General features: G+C 39.6%; 1 protein-coding gene across 1 annotated transcript in view; it reads left to right on the top strand.

The window, feature by feature from the left end:
- MTPN (myotrophin) overlaps positions 1-21,474 on the top strand; it is a 39,462-nt gene extending 17,988 nt beyond the window's left edge. The window contains exons 2-4 of the mRNA XM_075006786.1: positions 5,165-5,278; positions 6,683-6,766; positions 17,753-21,474. Of these exons, the coding sequence (XP_074862887.1) occupies positions 5,165-5,278; positions 6,683-6,766; positions 17,753-17,839 (285 nt within the window). The 3' untranslated portion in view covers positions 17,840-21,474. The remainder of the gene's footprint in view (positions 1-5,164; positions 5,279-6,682; positions 6,767-17,752) is intronic.
- The last annotated feature ends 1,201 nt before the right edge of the window (positions 21,475-22,675 follow it).

Raw genomic sequence — 22,675 nt, 5'->3', positions numbered from 1 at the left:
TATAGATGTGTGTGTCTAAAAATTTAAAAAAAAGGGAGCATTTGGTAATATTTAATATTACCATGGTTACTTAAGTCTCTTGTCAGATGTTTTAGTTCACAAAATATTGCATACAGAACTTCAGTGCTACTTCTAGTCACTTTTCAGACTAGGACCATACTATAGCTCATCAGTTCCCAACTTTTTCATGTTGGGGACCCGTTTTGACAGTTTGATAATTTTGTGACCCATGGCAATTCAAAACCAGGGGCAGGGGGAGTGTTCTCTCCTGGAGAAAAGTTTTTTTTTCCTGTAAATCTTGATTATTTTACCCCCGCCTTGAACATTTTTACACCCCATGAAAACTTCATCTGGATCCACCCTTCCAACTTGAATAAAATTTATATTGTTGAAAGTAAATAAGAAGCTTATTTTCAGGTGTTACAAAAATATTAGAAACAAATAATACATAATATTCAAAAAACAAGTAAAATTCTGTATTTTACAAAACAGAAAGCTTGAAACAGGCTGGGGCACTTAGCTGGTGCCGACAGGCAGGGTTATGGGACCCTGGGTGGGGGCGGGGGAACCTCTGCAGCTTGAAGCCGGCTAAGGTGCTGAACCCAGCCATGGGATCTTGGGGCGTGGGGGGGGGGGGCAGGGGACCCCACTGTAGTGCAGTGTGAGCCAGCTGGGGCGCAGAGCCGTGACTGGCACTCAGCCCCCCTCTGCTCCTATTCCACAGGCTTAAACCTGTCTTAACCACCCTGGCCCCCTCACCTATGTCACAGGTGAGTTCCAAGCTGCTGCTGTTGACCCCTGCTGCTCCTTTGTTGGGCCACCTCCTTCTCTGCCCAGCTCCCTCCAGCCCTCCTACTCCCTTTTCCACCTGCAGCAGGGCAGTTCTCTGCCTTACAGGCTGAAATGGTGCTCAGTTTAATTACCGGTGAGTGAACACTTGGATGGAGTGGGCCATTGCATTAGAGACTTGAGAATTTGTGTCCTAGAACAAAGAATTTAAAAAAAAAATTACAGGGAGAAGTTTGTGAATTGGAATTCATAGTCCAATTTGACACTTTAACACGTGATATGAACAGAGATGCCAGTTACTTCACTCATTACAAGAACTGTTTCCCTTCCTTTTGATGCCAGTAATTTATCTGTCAGGAAACCCCCCCCGCCCCAACCTCCTTCAGTCCTATGTACTTGATTGGTTAGTTTCTTCTTGCAGATTTTTTTGTCCTCTGTACATATAGATGTCAGTCTGTATTGGAAATGAGATTGATTTAATGAAGTGGGTATGTCTCACGAAAACACATCCCCGAATAAATCATTTTGTTTTTAAAGTGCTATGTTTCTGCTGCTTTGTTGTGTTAAACTTTTCAAGTAAAAGATAAAAGGGGAGAAGGCGTTGGGGTGGCGGGAGAGGGAAGAGAAATAACTGTCTCTTACTGTATTGAGTACGAGCATAATTACCTGGTTTTCCTTGGTTTCTTAACTCAGTTTTGTTTTGTTTTTTTAAATGCAAGGAAAATGTACATGCGTTATTTAAATTACTGTATTAAGGTGTGAGGGTTTTTAATATATTTTGGACTTCTTTAAAGAAGGGATTGTTAAAATTTGTCCGTCCTTTTTTTACTAAATATTTTAAAATCCAAATTCCATCAACTGTGTCTGTCTTCATCCCTGTAAACTCTTATTTGCTACATTTTAACAAAAAAGAGCAATAGTCAATTTGTTTTCAAATAACACATTTTTTCTGATTTTTCAAACCTTAAGTATTGATTTTAGCTATGCCAAAATAGAGCACTCCTCCAAATTTCTCCATTCTTTTTCTGTTTTGTAAGATTCATTTGAGATGCAATCCTCTTCCAGGTTCATCCTATGTTTGATTCATCTTTGGTCGGTCGCTTTCAACATTCTCTGTTTTATCAGTTTTTGGGACTACTTGGTGCTTCTGTCTCTCTTCTCTTAGATTTTGTGAGAAGCAATTCCATTCTGGGCATATCCTGTTTTCCTGAAACAACTAAACCCTCACTATGCTTTAGCTTACAAATAGAGCAAGCTCTATATGGAATTCCATCTATAAACAGTCAGTTCAGAGTGCCTAAGATGCATTTTTCAAAATAACTACAGTTTTAATTGTGGCACAGCTGGAGGTGCAGTATTCCCTGTAAATTGTACTCTTGGGCAGCCACCCAAGAGATTCAAATGCTGTCAAAGTGGTTTAAGAGAGTGCAGATAGCTTCTTGCAGTGTACACCTGCACATGCCTTGGTGCACATAACCACTTTTTTCCTCACACGGATGGAAAATTAGCAGGAACATTGGTTAGGTATCCATAGATAAAGTTGCAGTGGGTTCTATTATAAGCCCAATTTTGTCCTTTTTAAAGCTTATGGAGTTTGTTGCCCTTAAATTGAGCAAACTGGGACAGAACATTTTTTGGAAGTTGTTCAGAAATAACTCTTAGTTCAGAGAGCTGTTTCGGTTGCCACCCTAATCAAAACCACTTAAGAATGAGAGTGTTTGCTGGACTACACAAGAGTTACTGTATGGAACCAAAATTTTAGTTTATATTTGAATTAGTAATATTGATGAGCTCTTGAATTTAAACATAGCTTCAAGTTAAATCTTGCTTTGTCACCAATTTGATCCGTGGAACTCACAGTCCTGTGTGGTAGAGATGAGGTCCAGAAGACGTCTGTTGGGAGAAGAGCAAGTTTGGGCATGATTTTGTGAACTTCATGAGATTTGCATGGTGGGACTAGAGACTTCCAAGGGATGTAGAAGACATCTTGAACTGCTGATACAGTTGCTCTTGAAGTGTCTTTTTGTGAACGCCTGAAGGACTTTAGGAAACAAGGCTGTTACAGCTAGCATCTTACCTCGCGTAAATGAATTCAGCATTTAAAACATGTCAGTGTTCAGAGCTGACAAGTTCAGAGCAACCCTCGAGGAGAATCTGCGCAGCAACCCTGGGGGTGCTGATGTGACATCCAGATGGCAGCACCTGAGGAATACAATGTACAACATGGCCTTGTCAGTGTTTGGAAGAAGAGCTAGAAACACGCCTTTGGATCCTCAACAGAGGGCATCTTTTTGCACACAAGATCTGACGGGAAACTGTTTAATCTTGCAAGGCTGAAAGCTAAATCTAAGGTGCGGGAAGTCCTCATCAGAGATATGCTGTTGGCAGGTGACGCTGCTGTCGTGTCACACACTGAAGACCAGCTTCAGAAGCTGCTGGATCTGTTCTCCAAAGCATGCAAGGACTTTGGGCTCTCCATCAGCCTAAAGAAGACAAATGTACTCGCTCAGGACGTTGCTGTTTCTCCATCAATCAGCATTGACAACTATACGTTAGAGGTCGTCCACAAGTTCGTTTACCTCGGGTCCACCATCACTGACACCCTGTCGTTGGATACTGAGCTAAATAGGAGGATCAGTAAAGCAGCCACAACTCTGTCCAGACTCAGCGAGAGAGTGTGGAACAACGACAAGCTGTACACTCTCACCAAAGTGCAAGTCTACAGAGCCTGCATTCTCAGCACCCTCCTTTACGGCAGCGAGACTTGGACCCTGGATGCCCGCCAGGAAAAGAGGCTGAACGTCTTCCACTTGGCTGCCTCTGGTGCATCCTTGGAATATCGTGGAAGGACAGTGTCCAATACTACCGTCCTTGAGAAGCTAGAATCCCAACTATGCACACCCTCCTCAGGCAGCGGCGGCTCCGTTGGCTTGGTCACGTCCACAGGGTGAATGATGGAAGGATCCCAAAAGACATGCTGTATGGCGAGCTAGCCTCTGACAAAAGACCTCTTGGACGCCCCCAGCTGCACTACAAAGATGTTTGCAAGAGAGACCTCAGGGAAGCAGACATCAAGCCAGACAGCTGGGAGGAGCTGGCAGATGAGCGCAGCAGATGGAGGCAGGAACTATACAAGGGCCTTCAGAAGGGTGAGTTGAGGATCAGACAGCTGGCAAAGGAGAAGCGAGCCCACAGAAAGTACAGCAAGGACCTGCCAGACACCCATTACCTATGCAACAGATGCAGCAAGGACTGTCACTCTCGTGTGGGTCTTCAGTCACAGCCAACGCTGCAAATGAGGATGCCAAACGGAACTACGAAGGGCGTGATCCGTAGTCTACGTAGAATGTAGGATGTTACTGCTACTACTACAGCGTTCAGAGTCTGTAGCCTTCAGTTGTTGCTCGGTGAAAGTGACCATGTTTTATTTTGGGTTGTGTATATCAGGTGAGGGAAATATGGCTGGAATATTCAATTAATTCTCTGTGCATCTACTGACTACACAAGTGAACATTTACCTTTCTCTTTGTTTAGAGGAGTAGCATCACTTATCCCTTTCTCCCTCACCTTGATCTGGTTGACTTTTTTTTTTTTTGACAGCTGAAGGTTGTACTGAAATGAAAGATACTTCAAAAACTGCCGTTGAAGTTTTGACTTGTGTTGATCATGTGATTCTGACTCTTCTACCTTTCTCGAAGCTCTTCATTGTAAGGAGTCCAAAGGCCAGTAACAGCAGCTAGGAACAAGCCAGCTTCACTTCCAGTACTGGCAGTATATTGATTAGTGTGGTAATGCAGGAGAGGGAACAGGGATGGAAATAAGAGCCATTCTTTACTGTTAGTGGAGCTGCCATCAACCAACAGTAGAATGCCCAGAGGAGGAGAATTAACATGTGCAAGAAGATTAAAAGGCTTTGCAGCTGGCTTACAGAAAAAGGGAATCAAGCTGCATGAAAATCTGCAGTGAGAGAGGGCAGCAAAGGGAGATGGGGGAGACAAAATTAGACCAATTTTATCTGTCTTCCAAACCCAGTCATTTGTTGAATTAGGTATATCTAAAAATACCGAATATTTAACTTTTCTCAGTGGAAAATTGCTGTATGTGATATAGATACTTTTAAATCACAGTAAGGGAAGGTGCAGACTCCAATCTCCAGAAAGTTGTCTGCATTTGAAAAAAATGGGAGGACACCAATCTCCTGTGGCATGTGGTCTCTCTCCTCCCACCCTTGAGTAGTGACTTAATGTTTCTGCTGCTGGGGGCTGGTGAATTGTTCAGTGTATTGTGTGATATGTTGACTATTCTATTTCTCTTTTAAAGAATAGTGCATAAATAAATAAGGAAATCTAATGAGTGTTACTTCCTTCTTTGTAAGGGTGAAGATGTCAACCGGACACTGGAAGGTGGGAGGAAACCTCTTCACTATGCAGCAGATTGTGGGCAGCTTGAGATTCTGGAATTTCTGCTATTAAAAGGAGCTGATATTAATGTATGTTTAGCAGACAGCTGGAAGACTTTGACTTATGTTGTGTGCCTTGTGTAATTGTTTGTTTTTTTTGGGTTAGCTGTATAAAGAGCTTTTTAATAAAAGACTCATTGTGAAAGACTTGAGGGAACGATCTCGGTGTCCTACAAATACGGTCGTTTCTACATATGCCACTTGTTCCAAAAGCGGCATGCTGATAAAGGGTTGAAAAATGCTAATAAGGTGCAGATGTAAATTTCTGTTGCCTCATTAGCATACAGTCGCATGATTCGGAGTCCAGCAGTCAGGAAGAAGGGGCTTCCAGAAGGAGGGCTTCCTTCCAGGAGATCACACGGGGGGCCATGCTTCTACACACCATTTTGAAGTACAGAAGAGCCTCTTCCGGATTCCGAATCATGTGACCATATGCTAATGATGATGTGCCAGAAATTTACATCCACACCTCATTAGCGTTTTTCAGGCTGTTTATTAGCATGCCACTTTCGGAGCAAGTGGCATGTGTAGAAATGGCCTGAGAGATCATTTTAAGTAAAATGTTAAGACCAATCAGAGGCTTGAAGCTTATGTTGACATTGATATTACTTTTATAGCATGTAAATTATGCAATGCAGAAATCAAGTTCAATTTGCTAGTTTTCATTAAAAAGCCTGGTCAGTGAAAATCAGGATTCAGCAGTCCCAGCTTAGATATTGTGGAGTTAGCGTATGTTATTGGGACAAGATTCTTGTTTTAAATGTAAGTTATAACAGTGGCTGCTAAGGGAAACCATTTCTCTTCTGTTCACCCAGGGTTTGTTAGGACTACAGCTAACATTTCAATAATTCTACAACTTTTAAACGCCCAAACTTTTAAATGTTTTTTCGGAATTGACCAGTTAAGAACTTAACTTACAAGTAGCTCTTCATGGCTTCCTTGCATTAGGGGGAGGTTGGCAGACACTTCCCTCTTTGCTTATGTTCTTTCTTCTGCTTTTCTTCTTCTGTTACTTCTTGCTTTGAATCTGTAGCTAATCCATATAGTGTGGTATTAATATATTTTAACTATTACACCTTTCACCTTTCCTTTCCCATCCTGGGGGGCGGAAAACTAAATGAACTTTACAGGAAGGTGAATAAAACCAACTTGGCATTTTGTAGCCCAAGCTGTTTTGGACTTATGAACCAACAGTGATTTCCAAAAAGTTATCGATCTACAATAAGAATCTTTTTAAAACAGTAATTTTTGAAATTCCTGACCTTGTTGGTTTGTTTGTTTGTTTGTTTGTTTGTTTGTTTTTTTCAAGGCAGTTAGGTGATCAAAAAAATAGGCTTAATCTTTTAATGATTAGTACTGTAAAATAATCAATGTAATCGTTTTGAATAAAAGCTTGAACTTGTGCTTTAATTGTCTTGGTTACTGTCTTTACAGGCTCCAGATAAACATCATATCACACCACTCCTATCAGCAGTCTATGAGGGTCATGTCACTTGTGTGAAATTGCTTCTCTCAAAGGTGAGACTAAAATTTGTACTCGGAACTGGTTCTCAGGCTGATAAACTTCAGTATTCTGACTTTGATAATAACAGCCAAACCAAGTGGGTTTAAAGTAATCGAAAACAATAGTCATTGATGTCTTCAGTCAGTGGCTGGTACTTTCATATGCAGAAACCAGCCTTTGCTGCTGACTTGCTGTGTATGGACCAAGACTGCAGGGAAAAGAAGTGGTTATCTCTGCTCATTTTAAGTAAGATTACCAAAATACGGAATGCCAAAAAGGTAGATGCAACACTTGATTATTTTTAAGAGTCAAGCATGTTTGCTTGGAAGAATGATAGCGTTAAAAACCCTACTTTAAAAGTTTCCCTTTTCTTGGGCTGCTTCTACACTATGAGCTAAAATGGATTTTATGAAAATTAATTAATTAATGCTGGGTTTTATCAGTTTGGTTTAGGGCATCCTCCCTTTCCCACAGCCACCCCACAAAATTAATTTATTGCTCCCACTCACAAGTCACCAAAATTGACTGTTGCAGTAGTTCCCTGAGCCCCATAGCATTCTGGCTGTTTTCACGGGTGCAACATGGGTAAAAATTGCCCTGCAAGTGGCTGTGGGTATCTGACATCTTCCGACATTTCATTTTCTTCATTCACCTGCCATGTTAACCAAACGTCTGAAAATTGTGTCCCCCAAGGGAGACTGCCCCCAGCAGGTAAGACCCCTGACAATAGCCAGTCCCTGAAAATAGTTACTGCCCACGGAGACTTCCCCTGGCCAGCTACAGGACCCTCACCGCATGCAAGCTGCCTGGCACTTTGCACAGCACGTCCCTCTATTGATTCAGGGTCAAGCCACGCGATGTGGCCGGACAAGAGACGGTTCTAGACTGCGTGGCACCTCTGGTGAGAGGGAATGTGGGGGTCAGGACAAAATGTAAATGGCTGAAAAGAAGTTTCTCATCCTGCTGTGTAAGCACAACCCCCACCCACAGTCTAGCCTGCCACTTGGTGCGGTGGGGCAGTGGCTGGTGCCAGGCAGCTCAGGAAAAAAAAAAATGTCTAGCAGAGGTAGACACAGAACCACAGCCCCCACAGCCATGATATAATAGCAAAGAAAGAACAGATTTTTTTTCAGCCTCTCATAACCCTACAGCCATAGGCTTCCAGGTTCCGAATTGAAAAGTTCTTTTCTGTTGCCTAGTTCTGCCCCACCGGAGAGCAATGGAGATGGAAGAGGCCAGAGCGGAGAACTGTGTAGCATTGTGGGGCACATACAGGACATCTCTGGAGGCTAATGAATTCGATTTAAAGACATGGCACTTTCTCAGTACCCTTCACTTGCAATTTTAAATTCTAACTGAACACTACACCATCGGATTACCACATGATACCATATCGATATGTCTATTTTAGTGCACTGTAAATCAAGCTGATGGAATTTACAATGAAGACAGGCATTTAGTAAAATCGGTATAAATTACTTAAAATCGACATCTCATAGTGCAAACGTAGCCTTGGTGTTACTAATTTTAAAATATCTGATCTGCCCACTCTTGGCGCTGTTGTTCAGAGTCCAGAGCACCACAGTATTGCAGCAGAAATGGAAAATGTATTTGGTCAGTAGAACTCAGCTGTAATAAGTGATTTTTTTTTTTTTTTTTAACTGAACTTTTAAGATCAGTGTCAAAATGTAATATAGTTTTGTCTGACTTGCAAGTGTAGATGTACGGTTAGGTTTAGTCTTTGCTAACATCCTATAGCAACAAGGTACAAGAATAAGCATTTTTGCTTTAATATGAAAGTAAAATATGATCAATAATTAAGAAATATATAATCTGTCCAAAAGGTAAGACATTTCCGTTTCTCTAACATGCAAAATAAAATACAAAAGAACTCTATTGATATTCAGCAGGAGATTTGTGATTGTTGGTATAAATCTGATAAAACTTAAGCATAAGGCTGTGGCACTGAGACAGTTGTCTTCCCTGAAATGCATGGTTTTTATTCCTTTTGTACATGGCTTCCTTAAGACAGATAGTTCTGTAAAAAATAGGGTTTTGTCTTTCTCACTTTCCTAAGTCCTTTAGAACTTATGCTTCAGTGGAAACAATGTATTGTTTTTCTATTCAGACTTTCCCTTTCTAAAAAAGTAGAAATTGATCTGCTCAGTTTGATTTATTGCAGTAAAGTGAGGTGTATTTTGAAAATTGAGATTGCAGGTGATTGAAAGTTCTCAGGCATTGCTGTCATGCTAGTCATAGTTATCAGCTTCAGTCAGTTACAGTCATGATTTTGACAAATTGGGCTCATTAAATGTTTTCAGGTCACTTTTATTTTTCTAATGGTTCAGGCCTGTCTTGTAACATCTAAAACACAAGCACTGTTAAACCGTGAGGAAGTTTCCAGGCTGAACCTGAGGGTCAAATGTAACATTTTTTTTTTCTTTGGGCTTACTTGTGGGTAGATCCAAGAACCACTCAAAATTGTTACCCCAGAAACCTTTTAAGGGTTGAAACTCACTAACTCTAGTGTTTTAGCCCTAGGTTTGCAGTAACTTGTACAATCTGAAAGTGGATTAAAGTGGCAAGAATGAGATTTTAATGGGAGGGGCGTGTTTAAATGTACGTAAACCCCTTTCTGTCTATTACAAGAGTAAAATGTAGCTTGAGGCAGAGTGCCAGTTTTTGTGGTCCAAAACCAATATGATGAGTTATCGAAATTATTCCTTTTGTTTAATGTACTGTCTGTTTTACATAAAAACTGTCATAGTATAGCTTGCTAGGAAATACCAATCAGAATAGTAGATATAATACCCACTGTTTCATCCTGATAATGTTCCAAAATAGTATTTTGATTTTAAAAAGTTGTAGCTAGGGGAAAATTATTTTACATAAAACTATTTTAACAAAGCGTTTGTAGTCTTATACTATCAGATACCAAAAAAATGGATAGACAGTAATATAACTGACTTGAAGTTTAAAGTAAATGTGTGAAATGGTGACCTGAGTTGCAAAGCTAATTTTGGAGGTCAATGTAATTGAGTTCCCAAAATGAATTAGCACTTTGTCATACCCATTTAGAAAGGATTATTTCAGCAGCTCAGTTTTCTCTTCATGTGTGGCAGAGAATGCAACTAACATTAACTGTAAGACTGTATGCTCATATAAGTTTTTGAGACATGACTGAGATACAGTTTCTAAAAATAATCTTCCAGTAAAGCAGTGGTGTTCTAACCTCAGTGGTTCAGGAACAAAATTAGTGGTCACTATTCCCCCAAAAGAGCAACATTAATGTTAATTCATGGCTTAATTTATTATATTTTTAAATGGTGTGATGGGAAAAATGGTTTTATATGTAATACATAAAATACTTGGTCATTTTCCTGTATGAATAATTCAGTATAAAATTAGTCATAGCAAAATGACAAACTATTTTTAACTACAGTTAATCAATTAGTAAAAGCATCCTGTTAATAAAACCCTGAGGCAGTTAGCAGGGAGGATTCATCAAACTTGCTTTCTGGCATCTCCTTGCAGTCACCTCAGTTCCAGGCATACTGATTTCTGTGTTTTCTTTGGATTCAACTGCGGCAACCAAGAGGGGGCAGTGTCACTTGGGCAACACACTTGCTCCAAACACTAGCCCAGGCAATGCAGCGTGTAGGCCCATACATCCTCACCGCTGCTGCTAACCACCTTGTCCCTAGACGAAAAGGGGCCGTATCCTGCTAATAAATCAGCATTTTTAATATGAGCAAGAAGGACTCGCAGGAGATGCTTTGAAAAGCCTCCTGAGGCTCATAAGCCTCAGTCTGAGTATCACTATGAAAAGATAATTTTTTTATATTTGCCGAAAGTGTACTGTAAAGTCTCTAGACTGACATATAAATTTAAACTAATCATGAAGTGCACGCTTGCAAACTCAATGGCAAACAAGCTTTGGTCTCCCTACTGCTGTTTCTGACTACACTCATCCCTCCCTATACGAGCACAATTGGTTCCCAAATTTCTGCTCGCAGGCAAAAACTCAGAGCGACACTAAATTCCCATTTAAAATACATGTAAAAGTCTCCCTTTCATTCCAAGTGCTTGTAACTTGATGTAGACCAGTTGAGTTTAGGTACTTTTCTGTTGTATTTGTATAGTTTGGCACCAGAAATAGGATGTAGTGTATGTATATAGAGCAGTGATTCCCAACCTATGGGTTGGGACCCAAACATGGGTCCCATTAGATTTGTTAAAGGTTGCCAGCTGGGCAGTTCCCAGCTGCATGTGGCTGTTAAAGAAGCCATTTGCAGTTTAACACTGCTGCCTCAAACAGATGTCTATCAATAGAGAGAGAGAGAGAGCTGCCATCTCCAGCAGCTATCACTAGGGATAGCAATTACCTTATGCTTGGGTGCTGAAACCTCAACACAAGTTAATTGCTGGAAGCAGGAAAGCTGGAGGAGCCACCCAGCCTAGCAGCCTCCATGAAGAGGCTGCAAGAGGAGGAGTGTCTAAGGCTGGGGCTGTTGAGGGATGCAAGGGGAGGTCTAAGACTGGAGGAAGTTTTGGGGCTGCAGGGAGAATCTAATGCTGGGGGTGGTTTGGGGCTGCTGGGTGGGCGGAGGGGGTTACCAGTAGGTGAGCTTGTCACCAGTAGTGCCCCCTGTTGGTTACTGGTTAGTACCTGTTACGGTCCCAGCTTCCTGTGGATGCGACCGCCTGAAGTTTGATTTAGCTCATAATCCCATAACTTCTCCATGCTTTGGCCTGATTCTGTCCTAGGATGTATGCTCCTAGGGGTTATCAGTCTCCTATTTCCATTGAAACAGTGGTTGGTTGTTTTCTTTTTTCCATGGTGGTTGCCTTGGCTAGTAAGCTTGTGATCGTTCTCAAAAGGAGAGACAGCTTGCTTGTGTGTCTCTTTGCTAATTAACCCCAGACTAAGCCAAGTTCTATTTTTTCCCTCTTTCCTCCAGGTCTGGAATAGGCTATAAATGTAAATTGGGTGAGGCTAGCTGGGCCCAAAGGCTCTGCAACCCCTTCCGTGTCAGCAGGCTGCTTCTCTGCTTCATTATACTGTGTAACCAAGGAACTTGACCTCATTCAGAAGATGGAGATTAACTTCTCTGTCACTATCATTCATTTTTTTCCCCTAAAAAGGGAATTTTAGGAACGGGTTGGTCTTATTAAGTGCAAAACTTATTTGGAGGATTTTAAGTGGCTAAGTCTATGGCTAAATAAAAGCTCACTTAACTCATCTAGAAGAGAAAGATTTGAGAGTGGTATAAATTGAGTACATCTCATGCTAATAGGAGTTGAGAGACTGAAAAAAAACACATCAGTGCTTAATTCCTCATGGGAGCATTGCATGGAACTGTCTGCAGTCTAAGTGCTACAGTAGTGTCATGTACTATGTTTTTGAGTACTGCTTTCAGGCTGGTCAACCAAAGTCTGAGACTGCTAGACCTTTAAAATATCAAATCTCTACACTGAATTAAATCTCCACTTGTTGTGTGGAGGTAGAACATCTGTAATTGGTACAGAAAAGCTGAAGGAGAACTAACAAAGTAACTTCCCCTTGTTGCACTTCCTTTGGTTAATCTCTCTGATGTATTCTAGTATTTCATTTGGGTTTAGTGTGCAGGTGCTGTGTGGTGGTGATGGTGGTGGCTTGTGGTATGCAGGAGGTCAGGCTAGATAATCTAGCTTTTAGCATATGACTCTGACTCAGTTTGTTCATATATAACACCTTGTTTTCAGTCTGGAATACAAATTAGTATAGTCAGAAGCTACTTTACTGTTGGCAGCCTATGGCCTTCTTTATTTGTGCTCTTTCCATTGTGATTTGATTTTTCTTATACCCACATACAAAGCTAAATGTTTCTGCTCTGAAAACTTATTTTATTCTCTTATACTACCTAGGTCAGGGGCCTGTAACAGAAGCTCTGGAGCACTATGCAGCTTTTTAAGGACTTCTTTGTGGTTCCCGACCCTATAATTGCAAAGTTTAAAAACAAAAAAACCCACTCCTGATTATTTTCAATAATTGGTGAACATCTAAAAGCTCCAAAATGAACAATTCATATCTACATAGTAAATGAAATGTGATCTCAAAACCATCCTCCACAGAGCAGGTTTGGGACTGAAACTTAGAAAAAGTAGTATGCATGCATGCGCGTAAAGTGTGAGAAAATGGAATATGTAAAAAGACTGAATGTCCTGCAGTAAACATGTATCACATTACAAATCGTGTGTTCACTGTTCTTAAGTATGGCTTGGTATTTATTAAGGAGTGTCTTATATTCACATGCATTGCAGCTCTTGAATTATTGATTTTTTTTTTTTTAATTGAATTGGAAAAAATGGCTGCTGTTTTGGTTGCTGAACCCTGACCTAGAGTTTAGGATTTTTTCTAATCATTGATTTAAAAAAATTTGGTTTCTTTGCCAAAAATTCTGAACTTCCAACTCTGAAGAACTGTTAACTGAAATCTAAGGAAAACTGATTCAGAACATTGAATTTGCAGGAAACATTTTGTCAGTGTCATGGTCAATGTAGATAGCCATACAGGTGGACTGCTAAATACCTTCTAATCCTGCCCAGATGAATTGTTTTAAAATTTCTCAAACATATCCACAGGGTAAGTCTTCTGAACAGTCTGTCTTACACTTCAAATAAGTGTTTAGTTTCCAAAGGAGACAACTTAATCTAGCACTTATTTGGGATTTTGCATCAAATTAATACTGGAAATAGAGCAAATAAGTGTTTTACAAGAAATGTTACATTGTAGAGATTATCATCTTCTGGGGATAGTTTATTTAAAAGGTTATAATTTCCATTGAAAGTCTTCAGCAGTAGTAGTAGTAGTAGGCATCCTTCAGTCTGCAGAGACTATGGATCGCGCCCTTTAAAGTTGCCATTGAGGACTTCATTTAGAGCGTCTATTGTGACTATGAAGACCCACATGAGAGTGACAGTCCTTGCTGCATCTCTTGCAGATGTAGTGGGTGTCTGGCAAGTCCTTATTGTGCTTTCTGTGCGCTCGCTTCTCCTCTAGCTGTCTGATCTTCATCTCGCCCTTCTGAAGACCCTTGTGTAACCCCTGCCTCCATCTGCTGCGGTCGTCTGCTAGTTCTTCCCAGTTGTCCAGCTCGCTGTCTACCTCTCTGAGGTCTCTCTTGCAGACATCTTGTAGCGCAACTGGGGGTGTCCGGGAGGTCTTTTGCCAGAGACTAGCTCACCATACAGGATGTCTTTTGGAATCCTTCCATCATTCATCCTGTGGACGTGGCCAAGCCAGCGGAGTCGACGCTGCCTGAGGAGGGTGTGCATGGTTGGGATTCCAGCTTGCTCGAGGACGGCAGTGTTGGTCACTCTGTCCTTCCATGATATTCCAAGGATGCGCCTGAGGCAGCGCAAGTGTAAGACGTTCAGCCTCTTTGCCTGACGGGCATACAGGGTCCAAGTCTCGCTGCCGTAAAGGAGGGTGCTGAGGATGCAGGCTCTGTAGACTTGCATTTTGGTGTGAGTGTACAGCTTGTTATTCCACACTCTCTTGCTGAGTCTGTACACTCAGCAGTATGTTATGTATTCTTAATCCCATAAGTACGTTCCTGTGCCACATTTACAACATGGTCTCATTTTAGCAAGGGCCTTGTTTTATGTTCTCAGCTAAAACTATTCTTGCTCTAGAAGTGATGTTGATTTTAAATCGATCTTGCATAAAGTCAAACTAATTTGAAATTGCCCTGTTGCATTTTAGATTTAAAACGTATGAGCAAAATATAAAATACTATTTAAACTACCAGTCTTAAGTGATAGTGTTTTATATGAATTTAACAAACTACCTTAGGTTAAACAAAAACAAGGTACTAATTCTGTGTTTTACAATTATTCTGGTAAATTGAGGATTGTAAAGACAAAAATACTAGTACAAAATTAAATTGTCATTTAAAACAATGAAGTATAGAGATGTCATACAACACAGCTGAAATTTATGTAAATTACAGTCAAACATAACCTATCAACATAATATTAGTGTTTAATGCAGCAAATAAAATTTGAGAGCAAAAATAAGAGTTCCATTATCCAAGTTTTACTTAAGGGTAGGGTAATCATACATCCTGTTTCTCTTGGACAGTCCATTTTTAAACCCTTTCTTGCCCATGCTAGGTTTTTTTTTGCAAAAGCTGGCATTTGTCCCATTTGCACTTGCCTTTTTGATCAGCTGGTGAGAGCAAAAGGGACAAATACATGATATTTCAAAAAAATAAAATAAAAGTAAGGTGTGGAACACAGGAAAGTTCAGGGAGCAAGCAGAGTTGCCGGACCCATGCAGAAGTAAAGAGTCGGAAGTAGAGGGGGTTTTGGTGGGGAAGTAGAGGGTTGTTCCAGTATACATTGGGTTGGCAGTAAGCAACAAGTGACTGTCTCAATGGGGGTAGGCTGCACAGGTTGAACCTTTCTTATCTGGCAAACTCTGTAATCTGACATGATTTTAGTTATCTTGATGACCACTTATCGTGGGTGTGGCCAAGTTTCCCATGGTCCCATAAAGTTTTATAGCTACAAATCCTGGCTCTGTGTTCTATGGTGGTGTTTAGCTGTAATTTACCCCTAAATGTTTTCTAAGAGCCCACTAAGCAGGGGAACTGTTAGTTATAGTTAGGAAATATAGACCTCCTGTTGTCTAGCACCAGTCAGATCCTGAGGGTGCTGGACAAGAGAGGCTCTGTAGCAGAGAGAGATGAACTTCATGTGTAGTCTTAATCTGTGAATCTGTATGATTTACTATTTATCACAGGTCATCTCTTATCTGTATTGATGAGTACTAAGTGTGAAACAAAATTTTCGGATTTTGAGCATGAGTTTAGTCAATTAAAAATTAGGGACAACTTTTCCAAGTTCTTCATAACTTCTCTATGATGCAGTGGAAGCAATAATTCCATATCCTTTTGTACTTTCCATCAGTTTTGTCTTAGTAAGAAGTTAAGATAATTTATACATCCTCTTAGGGCGGTGGGGTAGTAGATAAAGGTCTGAAATTCGTCTCTTTTCAGAGTAGATTTATACACTCAGCATACTTCCTGACAACCTTGTCCAGTCTAACTTTATATGTCTCTACCAACAGGACTTCCTTTTCTATTCAAAGGAGTCAATTTAACAACCTCATACTTCATTTTAGAAAATACCTTTCTTGAATAACTTTTCAGTTTATCCTATTCTTTTACTCAACCTCAACCTCCACCTCCTTTTATATTTCCAGCATTAATCAGCACTGTATGTCCTAATTTTTTAGGTAATCTACCCATAATTTGTCCTTGGTCTCCTTTGTCATGCACAGTGCAATTACACAAATTGAGTATAATTAACCACAGAAGGTGCAAGACAATGGAAATGGTTTCATTCCACTTCTAATTTTTTTCTGGTATCTCTGTTTCTTGCTCTGTTCTTGTTTCTCTTTTGTGCTCCCTCTAATTTCTTCTTGTTACTGAGGTGGCTAGATGTGCGTAGTCTTGCAAGTGAAGATACTTCAGATATGTAAAGAAAAGGTGGTGTTGCATCCCTTCTCAGAAACATGTTGCTTTTGACTAATCTGTTTTATTCTAGCAATTTTATGGATTCACGCTTTTAGAATAACTTTAAATAGTCTAGAAACAAACATATCTTACTAACAGAGAGTAAGCCGTGCTAGTCTATACACTATCAAAACAAAAAGCAGTCAAGTAGCGCTTTAAAGACTAGCAAAATAGTTTATTAGGTGAGCTTTCATGGGACAGACCCACTTCTTCAGACCAGAACAGACTCAATATTTAAGGCACAGAGAACCAAAAACAGTAAGCAGGGAGGACAAATCAGAAAAAGATAATCAGGGTGAGCAAATCAGAGTGGAGGGGTGGGGGGAGGTCAAGAATTAGATTGAGCCAAGTATGCAGACGAGCCCCTATAGTGACTCAAAGTTCCCATCATGATTTAAACCATGTGTTAATGTGCCGAATTTGAATATAAAAGCCAGCTCGTACCGTTTCTTATTAATCTTACTGAACATATCTTACTAATCTTTTACACCTTTCCTTCCTTCCATCCCCCCTGCCTTCTCCACCAAACTGTTGAGTGAGGAAAAATTGGACAGTCCTGAAAAGAAAAGACAGTTGAAAATGAGATGTGGAACGTTGAACTATGATGTGGAGTAGCCTAATCGTATTACCTTTTTAGAAGCGTAGGTCTGACGAGGTGAAAACTCGGCACTGTGATAGGTTTCAGTCTTACAGATCAAAATCATATAGAGCTTTGCTTCCATTTCCTAGATGGTTGTGGAAGGCTGGGTAGTAAAGCCACAGTCATCCGAACTTCAGTACGTACTTAATTTTACACTGTAAGCTGCAATGGGTCTTGTAAAATTATTAATGTCCCAGTGTATTAAAGTTAGGGCAACATACTGGTGAGCAGGTTTATTGCTGAAAACTTTGACATGATGGATGGTATTGTTTAATTTTTTTCCTCTCATTGAATCTTAGTCAGTTTTTTTTGAAGAGGACTGTATCCTTTTTGAGAATATAGGAGATCGTTGCTAATTCATAGAAATTGGCAAACTGTAGTGATTTGCTGTGATGCGAAGTTCAGAATGCACATAATGAAATACATTGTCTATCCATGTTCTGATATCTAATAGGCTATGCTATCTGTACTGTAGTTAATAAAGTAATATTAATGTGCATTTTGCAGCATTCTGTACCATTCAAAGTGGAATGACCACTTTTTAGTGTACTAGTTCAAATTCAGTATACTTCAAAACCAAAAGATTGACTGTATTTAACTGTAAAAATATGTGGTGGCTTGTGGTTTCTAACTGAGAAATAAACAGGATGTGAAAGAAATTAGTGAAAAACTTAGTGAGCTGTTCAAAATACTTCTCCAGCGTAACTACTAGTATGCCAGAAGACCTTCACCAGAAACTACCAGTACCAAGATGCCAACCTCCTTACTTAGTGACACATCTTCTCATCTCTTTACAGGGCGCTGATAAGACTGTGAAAGGCCCAGATGGACTAACTGCCTTTGAAGCCACTGACAACCAGGCAATCAAAGCTCTTCTTCAGTGATGGATGGACTGTTATAACTAATGTCTTTTTCTGTGGCCTCACACTGCTGCCTGTCCGTCACTTTGTTTCTTCCAGCTTCTTCAGCTAAATACTTCGGGGGGAGGAGAATTCTCAGTACATCAAACTAACTAAGGTCTCTATCAGATAATCTGTCTGGAGAGAATGGAAATCTTTACGATCAGTGTCCTTTAGGATTTATATCATGCACAATCTTCCCCCCGCCCCATTTCCAATGAAAACAAATGTCTTCTGCAGGAGGGAGAAAGAACATACTTAATTTGATCATATGCCTCCCTGATAAGCTCTAATAAGTTTTGTGTTGAAAGATCAACTTAAGCAAAAGAAATGTATTAAATACTCTCATGCTAACTAAGAGGCAGTGGTCCAATCCTGTCAGTGTCTGCCATGATATAAAATGTTGTAACAGGCAGTTGGATTGCTCCTCTCTTGATAGCTAGCTATATAGTTTTGTTTTAAATGCAGAAGTTTTGAAATGCTGAAGACTTCTGATACTAGTTAAAGGATCTTTCTCCACGTTGACTAATCAGATGCCACGCTAAGCTTTCCTTGAGTCCTTGTAAATCAGGAAACATCAATTTAGGCAAGACCATTATGTTCCAAAAGATACCTTGGGAGGCTTGAAGTTTGGGCATTTCTTCCCCTCCCTTCTTCTCTCCTCACCCCCAGGTCCATGTGTCCTAGACCAGAACTGACTAATTTGACTTGTTATATTTTTGGTTGTGTTAAGAAATATCTGCAGGATCCTTTTGGGTTGTCAATTGGAATTTCTTCATTTATGTCAATATAAACAATATAGATGCATATTGTGAAAGCCCCAGACCTTCTCGTACTTAATAACAATGTCACTGCTTAAATGATTTAAACTTAGTGCTGTTGGTCATTATTTTGGTTGTTCTCCATAGAAAGAAGTATCAAAAAGGCTAAATGTGTTGTGCTGTAGTTTCAAAAAATGTTACATGTCTATGGTCTACTGTTAGGAAAAGGAAGACAAATACTCTTTCACTGAAATCTGTAACTATCAGTAGAGAAAAGGTATAGTTTTTTAATGCAGTTTCCTAAGATTTCTCACAGAGTAGCTGAAAGTGTGTGGTTTGGTTTTCTTTAAAGAAAAAAAAAGAGAAAAATTGAGTTTACAGAGGGAAACAGGCCTCCTTCTGAAACTCCACCTATACTCCTATAGGATTTATAGTCCTGCAAATATATTTCATCTGGAAGTAGTTATACCAGTAACTTTTACAGCAGTAGGTAACTCGTGGAAGCAAATTTAAGATCGTAACAAGGGATTCCCACCTCATTTTTTCCAGGAAATTGGTTTTGATTTTCATCTTTAATTCATATGAGACATATACCAGCTAAGCCAAAACAATTCATAATAGATTTTTTTTAAAGATATGTATATTATATAACAATATTTGCTTTGGGGATGTCAGTATATGCAGGTTTCAGGCATTTTTGTAATGTACAGAGAGCATAGATCATGTTTAAAACTCAATGTTTAAAGAAAACAAGCAAATCTTATTTTGATTTCTCATGTCAGGAATTGATCTAATGTCAGGAGGTGAGCAATACAATATGTGGTACTTACCATCCAGATAAATATATACTGACACATTTTGGGTTCAGATTTTATCAATATTTCATAAAATTGAATGTATGTTAATGAGTTATACGTATGCAATAGCACCACATTATAAATGTTAGGAGTAGTCATTCTGGCCATTGGAAAACTGCAGTGAGCGATTATGGATGGGTTTTTTTGATTTCTGGGAGGTCTGGATGGCAAAGAAGAGTGCAGAGATTAGAAATGTTTTTGAAAAACTAATCACTGAGTAACTCGAATGAACGCAGTTGGTGAAATGTTTTTTATTGTCTTTAAATAAAGAATTCTGTAATCTATCTAATCAATGCTGGACTATCATCTCATGACAGTAATGTGGACACAGAATACAAATTTGGACTTTCTGTAAGGTATCACTGAAATAATTAGTTGTGTGTTGGCATAAACTAGTTTCTTCTATGCTATTAAAATACTAGTCCAGAAAATTACAATTTGAAATTATTTTTTTACCTTGGCAAGTTTGTAGTGAGTGGTATCAGCAGACTGTGTATCTGGCCACAACAGAAGCTCCTACTGTCTTTCTCTGCCTTGTCTTCCCCCTACTTCACCACACCCCTACCTCCTATTTAAGTTATAGTTTCTGTAGCACTGGATCATTTCAACCTTCTTCGTATTAGTTCTTCTGGTGACGACGGAGGCTTTGTCCTTCATTTTCTACATTATATGAACTTTAATTTTTCTTGACGTATTTCACATGAAAATAGCTGCAAACGCTCATTAGAGATAAGTGCATGTTTGATTTGACTAAATATAAGTTCAGGCCACTTTGCCAGAATAGTTAAATGATGATGTTTAAAGGTTTATTTTTTAAAAAAAATTGCTTTTTGCACGACACAAAGGGTTGTCATTTTTGTCCAAGTTTTGAAAGACATATTAACCACTTCAATCTTTCTCTTTTATGTGTAGATAATAGGTTTGTAATTCTTTCTCATCACACTTGAAGAGAAATTAGATAGCTACCTGTTTCTCGCATTAACCCTTTGTGTGAAATTGTCAATCTGTAAATTCCTTTACACACAAGCTGGGCGTACACTGCAAAGTTCTGTTGGCAGAAGTCCACTGTTGACAGAGTTTTGTCAACAGAACCACTGTCTACAGGACACGTCCACACCTAATGGGGATCTCCTTTTGACACCCACTATCTACAGAAAGCGGCCAGGCTGCCCGGCCTTCTGTCAACAGAACATCCAACCGGAAGCTCTGCAAACAGGACTGCCAGGTGAACTGGAATCCTCTCTGCCAACAAAGGGCCCCCCAGAGCATCTATGCTGTTTTTCTGTCTACAGAGGTTTTATGCCTCAAACGTTCAAGACATAACTCTGCTGGGGAAAAAAGGCTGTGTTCTGTCAACAGATTCTAGACAGAACCATTTGTAGTGTGGATGCTCCCTAGTTTTGTCCACAGAAAGCCTCTTCTGTCAACAAACCTTTGTAGTGTAAATACAGCTATAGAGAACTATAGAAATGCCAAACATAAAGGCTTAAATAACTTGTGAAAAACAACTAGAAATACATGCATTTGGAAATCCATTTAGTTATTGATTTTCCCTTTCAAATCTGGGTTGAATATTTTAAAATAAAAATCTGTCTTGGGCATTGAGCTCTCTGCTCCTCTTCCTTAATTACAATAGATTTTTGAGTTAAATGGAACTTCCTCCTCCTTTAATACAGTATTGAGTACGTTAATTTGTCTGTAGAAGAGGCTGGTAAGAATGGAGTGTCCTAGTGCAAGCAAATGCAGTGTTGCATGCAAAATTTCAAAATGAACTGTCTCAAATATATTTTGTAAATGAAGAAACAACCATATCTTTCTACGCAGTGACGGAAGAAATTAGTGCTTTGTGCATTTTGATATTTGACTTCCTCTTTCACTAGTGTAGCTTTTTGACATTTGGGTTTAACGTTGTTATGGTTCATGGACATTAGAATGCTAAATGATACTGTATTTTTAAGTTGCAAGAATGAATTAAATAAACTTGAATTGTGCTACAGAAGAATCTGCAGCTTTATTTCCCTCCAGTCTTCCTATCTGTATTCTCTATTACTCTGCTCATACCTACATAGCGTGTAGCTCTGTAGTAGTTCAGTTTAATTAGCACTGTACAGAGTAACTTCAGATGTGTTAATATAAATAATGTGGACACATCTGAGGGATGGTCTATACTAATGCTGTAAGTCAGTCTTTTATGATCGGTTGCAAAAGTCATGTAGCTGAAATTGATGCCACTTAGGCTGACTTACAGTGGTGTCTGCCCTGTGCTGTATCAATGGGAGATAGTCTCCGCCTCTCAGATAGAGGGAATAGAGATGTTGCTGGGGCAATATCTCCCATCAGCTTAGTGTGTCTTCACCACACCTGCTTTGAGCATAGCAGTGCCGATTTAACTGGTCATGCAGACGTGGCATGAGAAATTATCTTTATCTTCATTATATGTGATTTAGAGCATATAAAGTTTCTCTTTTCTTACCCACCCAATTCGCCAAAATGTTTGAGCATGGAGATTCCTCATAGAACATTCACTGATCAGTAAACAATTCATCATATTGAGATTTGCTATTTTAACAGTGCTTGCATTTGCACTGGCTTCAACTCTGCCTTGCAGGCAAGACAAAGAGGCTGCACTCCATGTTTTGTGACAACGCTGAACTTTAGGTTAAAAGAAGTATTAATAAATACATGGAACCTGTTATGGAAATAAAATGCAAGTGTACTTTCCAGAGGGTATCACTGTCACCTTCAAAAGTCATTTTATTAATCCTTTGTAGCCTGAGCCTATATACTCCCAGTTAGCTACTAATGCATGGTGCTAAAAAAGTCTTGCGGTCCCTGAAATAAGCTTATTGTATTGCCTGCTGGAGTGGATTAGATTGACCTGGAGGGTGGGCGGGGAGAGGAAGAACTTTTTCTGACTCTGTGCCTCTACTGTCCTTCAAGAGTAATGCAATTTCTTCCTCCCTCACCTTTGCTGTCCGGAGCATTTGTGTAATTGTCTCACTTACAATAAATACTAGATACAGCTGTTGTGTATGTAGATGTATATAACTTCAGATTGATTTCTGTAGCTTTATTAGAAAGCACTGATGACACAAATGTTAATAAATGCTGTTCCTTTCAGTAGTAGCTATCTAGGTCTTGTTTAAATTTTGTCCAAAACAAATTCAGTTTTTAATGCCCATTTTAAAAGACACCTTCTGGAC

This window comes from Carettochelys insculpta, chromosome 1, assembly GCF_033958435.1.
Source record: "Carettochelys insculpta isolate YL-2023 chromosome 1, ASM3395843v1, whole genome shotgun sequence".
NCBI lineage: Eukaryota > Metazoa > Chordata > Testudines > Carettochelyidae > Carettochelys > Carettochelys insculpta.
This window is presented reverse-complemented; position numbering and strand designations above follow the sequence as displayed.